Source organism: Coffea arabica, chromosome 7e (assembly GCF_036785885.1).
Source record: "Coffea arabica cultivar ET-39 chromosome 7e, Coffea Arabica ET-39 HiFi, whole genome shotgun sequence".
NCBI lineage: Eukaryota > Viridiplantae > Streptophyta > Magnoliopsida > Gentianales > Rubiaceae > Coffea > Coffea arabica.
The window spans coordinates 2,513,141-2,521,648 of record NC_092323.1 but is presented as its reverse complement, the minus strand read 5'-3'; the positions used below and the strand labels follow the sequence as shown (position 1 = coordinate 2,521,648).

At 37.4% G+C, this 8,508-nt stretch overlaps 1 protein-coding gene across 4 annotated transcripts; it reads left to right on the top strand.

The window, feature by feature from the left end:
• The first annotated feature begins 1,574 nt into the window (after window positions 1-1,574).
• Window positions 1,575-7,286, top strand: LOC113722789 (uncharacterized). Of its 4 annotated transcripts, none has more exons than XM_072059547.1 (9): window positions 1,578-1,874; window positions 2,447-2,785; window positions 4,009-4,042; window positions 4,200-4,421; window positions 4,874-4,963; window positions 5,859-5,924; window positions 6,016-6,107; window positions 6,190-6,237; window positions 6,896-7,286. In XM_072059547.1, the coding sequence occupies exons 2-9, from the start codon at window positions 2,448-2,450 to the stop codon at window positions 6,996-6,998; spliced, it is 993 nt and encodes a 330-aa protein (XP_071915648.1). In that variant the 5' UTR covers window positions 1,578-1,874; window position 2,447; the 3' UTR covers window positions 6,999-7,286. The 4 variants fall into 4 exon arrangements, with proteins under 4 accessions (XP_071915650.1, XP_071915648.1, XP_071915649.1 ...); XM_072059546.1 differs by having other exon boundaries at window positions 1,590-1,874; window positions 6,711-7,286; XM_072059549.1 differs by lacking the exon at window positions 6,190-6,237 and having other exon boundaries at window positions 1,575-1,874.
• The last annotated feature ends 1,222 nt before the right edge of the window (window positions 7,287-8,508 follow it).

The window sequence follows — 8,508 nt, the reverse complement described above, 5'->3', positions numbered from 1 at the left end:
GCTACTATAAAAGTACCAAATTTAACCTTTTGCTAAAAGTGTTTTTAACACCAAAAACTTTATTCCTAATTTTATGGGATGATATTCACCAAACATTTTACTTTTAGCACCTAAAAATGCATTTACCAGAAGCACTGCAACTCTTATGGGTAGAGCTTGCGCTTCTTATGGGGTGCAGAGCTTGCGCTTCTTATGGGGTGCAACCCAGCTCAACTCAGGATTAGTCAGGACCCAAAGTGACTATTGCATACCGAGGGATCTGACAAAAAAAAAAGTTATCAAAATATTTAAATGGATTATAAATGGATAATTGGTTTTTATTTAATCCATTTAGATCAATCCATTTAGATCCATTTATTAAATGGATCTAAATGGATTGAATAAATTTCATCCACCATCCGTTAAGTCAAAACTAATTATGAACCATTTATCCATATTGCCACCTCTAGGGAAAGACGTGGAAATCAATCACCAAGGCAAGACTGCATTGCCACGTCGGGTCTAGAAGGTGGACCTCGGTCTTAGGGCCCCGCGCGAGAAAAATCAAGCACTGGAGCCGTTTTAGGACCACAATTTTCAGTTTGGCTTTACGTTCCATGTTCCAGTTTTCGTATTTTTCTGCGTAACGAACAGGACAAGAGAATGACGGAATTCTGGGCTTTGGGGCCTGGTTTTGTCAAGGTATCAATCCATCGGCCCAATAGGCAAAGACAGAGAGAAATTATCTTCGAAGAAAATGGGGCTTCCACAGGTTAAGATGAGGATTGATCCATTCAGATGCAGCTAATCAAATGTCCACGAGTAGGCATGTGTGAATGGTACAACATATATACTTCTGGCATTATGTTATAGAAAAAAAAAAAAAAGAGTATCTCTTAAAGGAAACAAAAATAAGTCGATGGTTGATTTGCCTTTTTTAAAAAAAAAAATATTTTGTTGGTTCTAAAATTTCAAAAAAAATTTCACCAAGACCAATAAATGGTTTTAAAGTTACTAAATAATTATTGTATAATTCAGAATGATTGTCAATGAAAAAACAAACATAATAATTAGACGCCCGTTACGTACCCTTTATGCACTATCGTATTATACTAATTCAATTTAAAAACTCAAAAGGTATGGCACTAAAATTTTGGGTTGACAAAATTATGTGGTTATCGAATTAGGCAAGTCCTTGATACTAGTGGGAGTTTTCTCTTTCTTAATATTTAGGAGTGAGCCTTTTTTTTCCTGTCCCAAAAGTTTTTGTTTAATTTCTTGTTAGTATTTTTTTCTCAGATATAAGAATTCTCAGGGAATTATCAAAAAAAAAAAAAAAAAGAATTCTCAGGGAAGGAGATAAACGTTATCCATTGGTAACTGACAAATCGGACCCGCTGTATCACGGCCAACGGGACCGATCAAAGAAAAAGACGTAGGCCTTTTTGGCTTTTGGCTTTCGCCAATCCAATGGAGAGAGTGGAGAGTCGTCAATGATCATGAGTCTTCCCCAGCCAATCTCCACTTGGGGTCCGCATCATTTTAATACGTATTATTGTTTGATTCATTAATTTTACCAGTACAACTACAAAATAAAGGAGCGAATCCAATAATCCAAACGTTGATAAATGATTGGATAAGAGTTGAGCAGAAAATGAAACAAGACCGACGCCTTGTATTGAACTCTTTGTTCTAGACAGCACGGACTCTTTAAGGCACACGTCGACCTAATAATAGGCTCCGATCATGCAGAAAAAACAAAAGAACAAAGAAACAAAAGAGCACTTCGCTTAGCCGTCGGTTAAGGGGGAACGATAGCCGAAGCGAAAGCACCCGCATTATCATCGCCTTTTCCTCTGTCGAGTCTTCTTTCTCAGCCCAAAGGTCTGGTTCAGGTAATGGTCTTTGCTCTTCTGATTTCTTCTTTACCGAGTATAAGGGCTTCTCTTTTTCTCTTTGCTGGTGGAGATATTTATTTATTTATTTATTGTTGATCCTGCTAGTTGATTGCTAGCCTTGTGGTTCTGATGCGTGCTAGGTGTTTGTCTGTAAGTCTGACAGAGTAATGCTGCCATTTGTATATTGGGGGTCTCGTATTGGACTTTGAAGATTGATTAGATTTAGATATTAGATTTGATGTTTTGGAATGGATGCAATTGCAGTATGAGATGTTCAGCAAAACATAGGGGTTGTTTTGCAGATAACTGGGCATTGATTTTAGTGCCTTATTCTTTCTAATTGAGATAGAAAAAGTATTCATTCGTTTTGCTAAGTGTTTTTTGATTTTGCTTAGTAAAACTGTTTGGAAGTCCAATTGTTGAGTTTCGCATTTTTTTCAAGACATATATGTTGTCAAAAGTAGATTTTCTTGTTGGATACTTGGATTTGGTTATACTTCATAGTTTGCATGTGGTTGTAAAGCAACCATTAACCAATAGAAAAATGACTCATTTTGTTTCTCTCCCAGAATGCGGTTGATGGTGACTGATGATACTACAACCTTGAGTTATTGGTTAAATTGGAGGGTCTTACTCTGTGCAATATTGGTATTGACACCAATGGCAGTAGCATTCTATCTTATATGGAAATATGAACGTCCGACAAAAGATTCATGCTCCGACAGAGAAGCGTTGCATGATGAGAGATCCAGGATTTTGTGGAATGATGAAGCTTGGAGGCCATGTTTAAAGGAAATTCCCCCGAGTTTTTTGATGGTCTATCGGGTTATCGCATTCTGTCTGCTCTTAGTGGCCCTTAGTTTTGATGTTGCAGTTCACGGTGGTGAATTATTTTACTATTATACTCAGTAAGTCATCTTTGCTGATTGGCTATGTGTAGAATCAATCTGTGGCAATTTAAACATTTTGCACTGTGGTTACCACTGAATTAATTTGATAAACATTTGAATTGCATTAGAAAAGAGGAGACATAATTGTAAATCTTGAAGCAGTTTGTGAAATTTATTCTAGACTTCAGATTCTAAGTGAGGTCAAGCATTGGTGTACCGACTAGCAATTTTTTTCCTTACCTTACTACGAAGATTTCATCCCCTAGAGGAAAGAGGGCAGTTTACCAGTTTCGAACATTCTTTCTGGACTTGAGAGCCTCAAAACTTAAAAGGTACAGAGTCTGGGTTCCTTGTGCTGCATGCTTGTGCTTTCTTGAATGCTAGTATGTTAGGTTACTAGAATACGCGATTGGCTTGCTTCTGACTTCTTTGCTTGCACGTTTAGTATGATATTTTTCCTACCAATTTAGTTTGTCCTTTATTAAGGTAACATCAAGCACTTTTTCTCACTGACTGTGAGAAGTTTGGTTTCACTCCTTCCCTCATTTTATTCAGTGATGCTTAGCTTCACTTTAGCTCTCAGTCTAGGGAGTGGCTAAGCCGAAAAGGAGGAGGTGGACTTGCGACCCTACTCTCAACTTTAGCTGAGAAGCACCCTCCTTCCACTTCCCCTTTTCAGTCTGCCCAAAAGCCCACCCACCTGGTTTATGAGCCCCACTCCACTTTTACTTCCTTCTACTTTTACCTGCAATCACAGACAGTGGCAGAGTAGCTTACCTTGATCCTGGCTTGCATAATTTTGGCAAGTAAAATAAGGGTCAATACTGAAGGTCTAAAAATGTAAATGCACCCACCCTCACCCAAATACAGAGACGTTTTCTAAACATGTCACTAAAATTGTACAAATTAATGGGTCAACTACTATTTCAGCCTTGAGAATTTATCTTCTAAATGTGGTAGCTTGCATAATTTTGGCAAGTAAAATAAGGGTTAATACTGAAGCTCTAAAAATGTAAATGCACCCATCCTCACCCAAATACAAAGATGTTTTCTAAACATGTGAAATGGTTTTCTTCTGGAGATTTAGAGGACAAAACTTGTACAAATGAATGGGTCAACTACCATTTCAGCCTTGAGAATTTATCTTCTAAATGTGGTATGCTTTTATTTTTGACAGAAGTGAATAGTGGCTTTATTTCTCCCTGACTATGGGATTTATGATTTTTTTGGCTGCTATGCAGGTGGACTTTTACGTTAGTTACCATATATTTTGGGGTATGCATATGTTTCTCTTCTTTATGGACCTGATGGCAAATCTTACATGTGCCATCTGGTTGTACGGATATTCCAATTTGTTTGAACTTCTATTTTTTGCTTCTGCCAATACAAAATGCAATCTTTTCTGATGTTGTCTTCTCAAGTCTCTTTGCAGCTTGGATCTGTGCTGTCACTCTATGGATTTTGTAAGGATAACAGAATGAACAACAAGGTTAATGATCGTATCGTTGAAGACACAGAGAAGGGCTTATATATGCCACTTGCATGCGAGGGAACTTCAAATGGAAAAGTGGGTGGAAACTTGGATTACAAAGGGAAATCAAACACTCCATGCAGTGCTGCCCTCTGGTGTAACCTATTTCAGATTTTATTTCAGGTAAATCATCTTTAGGGGATTAAACATCCTGCTATAATAGGATGACCATGAAAACAGATGAAAAAATTTTACTCTTAGCACTAGATAGACCTGGCCAGAGATTATGGGTTGCCTTGAACATTCTCTTGGATATCTAGACTTTTAATATATTCATTACTTCATCATATAATTGGCTTTGAATGGTCTTTTATTTTGACAAGTTGCTTTTTCGGCTGCATCTCTGTGTATATGGTATAGGTCTCTTGACGTTGTGGAGTTTTAGTTACAGAAATTGCGCCTAGATGAAGTGAATGTTTTTCTTTTGTGACACTGTTAATGCCAATTTACTTGACCATTTCTTACTGTGGCAATTTTTGGTGTTAACATTATCAAACTTAATTATGTTGTGTTGGAAGTCCAACTTTTTCGTTTTCCAGTATTCAAGCTAGCTAATAACATTTTTCGATGCACAGATGACAGCAGGGGCGGTGATGCTTACTGATTCTGTTTACTGGGTCGTTATTTTCCCATTTCTTAGCATCGAAGATTATGAGATGAGTTTGGTAAGTACTCGAAGACTGACTTGTATGAACAATCTTGAATTTGTATTATATTAGTGGAATCAATAATGATTGCGGTAATTTGTGAAGCTGATTACTGTGCCTGTAGTGTTTGTTAGTTTGTAAAACATGGCCATGCTTCGTAGCATTTGATTTTAAATTTGTAAATTACTTAGTTGCCTAAATGTTGTATTTACCTTCTATCAGACGCTTTTGTGGTGCTATTTGGTTTTAGATATGATATATCAGAAATTCTTTTGCACCCAGCATGGCTGTCTGAATTATATGTAGTGTGTTATCTCATTGATTGATTCTCAGATAGTGTGTATTACTTGGTGACAATTAGGGGAATGATGAAATACATTTTATCGTCTGTGGCAAAACTGATAGTTCAGTTCTACCGCTAACTGATTTGGTGATCTCTGACCTCAAGAAATTTTCTTCTTCACTTGATAGACAACCGTTTCAGTCTTCAGTGAAATGGATAAATATACACGTTTGAATAGTACAAATATTTTAGTTTTCCAATCTTTGGCACATGGTCTTGCTGCTGATATGGTGATTCTAAATGTTGGGATGCTAGTCATCTTCTAAAGTCGTTCTGCAGACATCTCTGTGTGTCCAACATTTCCAAGGCACGTTTCTGTTTCTCCAAAATCAGAAAATGCTACCTTTTTTTTTTTGGTACAAAGTGTAGCTAAAGGACAATTTGGTCATTTCGATAGTGCATAAAAACTAATGGTTTGAAAAAGAAGATCCCAGATCTTCAGCATGCCATCAATTTGCCCACAGTATGCAGCTATATGCTCCTTTTGTTATCCATTTATCTATTGTTTAATATGCTCTTGATACTGATTGGTTTTCATTTTCTGAAGATATTTCTTGCCTTCTTTATCAGTTGACAGTCCTTGCCCATTCACTTAATCTGATCTTGCTTCTTGGGGACACAGCTTTAAATTCCTTGGTAATTGCTGCTTATTCTCTTTTGCTTTTAGAATTTTCTGAACCAGCACTTTCATCTTTTTGTCCTCAATGAGCTTGAAACGCATTTTCAGCATTTTCCGTGGTTCCGGATTTCTTACTTCATATTGTGGACGGGTATTTATGTCATCTTCGAGTGGACCATTCATGCTTGTTTACCATTGTGGTAAGATTTCTCTTACTTTCTCTTATCCTTCTCTGGCAGCTGTTCTGTCTGAGTCTTTTTATTGTCAATTGTCTGTCTTCAGGTGGCCATACCCATTTCTTGACCTCTCCGCACGATATGCTCCAATATGGTAGGTTGTTTCTGAAATTTTCTCTTTATGCAGCTACTTTTGGATATGGAATTTATCTTTTCTCAGAATGACTCAAGAATTTTGCTTATGTAGTTATGGCTTTGCCTATTGTGCATAGAGCATCTATCAACTTTCAGCCCAAATATTCTATAATGGGATTTTCTGTATACCATTTCCATCTTTGTTTCACTAAACCAGCAACAGTTCTTTGATGTTAATCAAACAACTTCTTGTATATAGTTTTTCAAGATTGTTAAACAACTTGTTTGAGATAAGAGGCAGGGTATCACACACTGAATCACCATTTAGTCTGCACTTTTCAACTTGTCTGCTATCAGAAATTGTTGATCAGTTAATTCCTGTGTTGTATCTTTTGATGCCTAACTGAGTTTTGAAGCTGAAAATCACTTTTGTCTGGACTTTTCTTCTTTATTTCTTATCCATTTTAGTTTGTGTCTTCTGTATATTGGCAGGTATTTGTTGGCGGCAGTACTGCATGTCCCATGCTATAGTATTTTTGCATTGATCGTTAAATTAAAAGAGTATGCCCTGTCTAGATGGTATTCGCAATCTTATTGGTGTCAGAGATGAGACCTTGATATTAGGATGTGTTGTTTTAAATCACATACCCACACCATCAACATTTTGTCTGTTGAAGTTGCTTTAAGGGCATAGCAGAGGCGGCTTGCTCATTTGGAAGGTTTAATCGGAGAACTGAGGAATTGCGAGAGGGAGGACAGCTAAATAGGGATCATTGCTGATTTTAAGTCCATCTGATCTGGATGACATGGCAAATAAAAGTGGTCATTGAAGAATTTCTTTTTATGTCTTCTTGTTGATTGTATGGGCTCAAGTCCCAGTTTTTATTTTAATACGTGTACATCATTTTTTGTCCAAAAACTGGGTATACGCCCTGGTTTGCACAGATATTGCGGCAAATATATCAAATCTTCAACAAAATGAACCATGGGACTTGTTGCCAAAAGAAACAATATGCTTGCGCCTGGCAGCAGGTTGGCAGAGTGCCTGGTTTTACACTTTTGCTCTCATCCTTTCCCTTTCCATCTAATTTGCGATTAATGTGTGCGTGAGGGAGAAGCATTGGCTGTTAGGCTGGGTAGGCACTATGGTTCAAAGACTCGGCCGAGTCGTCACCGTCTCGGGCCCTTCCGATACGAGATCAAGACGATACGATTTCGAAATACTTGATTCGTTGAGACGTCATCGTGAAGGGTTGAAACGGTCGAATTACATCGAATCATTTCGAGTCATCCCGAGTTGACTTGAATTTTTATTAATTTATTAATTATTTTATTTATCACATTTATCACATTTTTTACAATTTTTAGAATATTAAATATTTTAAAAATTTGCGTCTCGCCGAGACAGTGATTGATATGTCGAGATTGATGTGAAATTGTCCGGTCCGCGATCACGATTATGTCGAGATTGATGTGAAATTGTCCGGTCCGCGATCACAATCGTGACCGCAACTTTGAACCATGGTAGGCACCCTCGCATGACCCGTTAAGGTCTTTATGAGGTAAACAAAAGCCAAGGACCCTCTCAACAATTTCATTCATCTCTTACATCAAATAGAATTTGTTGAGTCCCTAACTGTGAAAGGGAGTGAGGGACTGCCTGCGACGATACCACATAGAGTTTGTCCTAGCAGGCTGCCCCGGTGTGGGAGGGACATGGCACAAATTCAATCTCTAAGGCGAAATTGCATGAATTCGACTTGCCCAGACACAACTGATACTTGTCTTATTGTCTTATTTGATTTTGGTACTATTGTTTAGATAGACAACGTCGGATCTAATGTTACTTCCAATTTTTCTCACATTGATTTTCACTTTTTGAAGTTCTTATTGGTTTTTTAAGTAAGTAGATGTCATCTTTTGAAATTGCTTTATTTTTAAGTATGTGCTCAGTTGGAGGCCCTAAAAAAGGTCTAAAACTGACACTTCCGACGGAAAAAAAGTTGTAATCATAATAGTAACAATGAACAAGATTCTAAATGTGGACTAAAAATACCATGAAAAGGAGAAACCAGTTGTTTCCCTCTGACATAATTTTGGACCAAGAGGCAAGAATCAACAAGGTAAAAGTCTACGTAAGAAGTTTCTATAGTAGATGGTCCAATACCCGTAAATAGTAACATTCCTTCGTCCAGGGGTGCATTACAAATAGTTGAAAGAAAGAAATCTATAAACGTATACGTTGTCCTTGTTTTCATTCTTGTCTCTTGAACGGATGTTAGCAAAAACG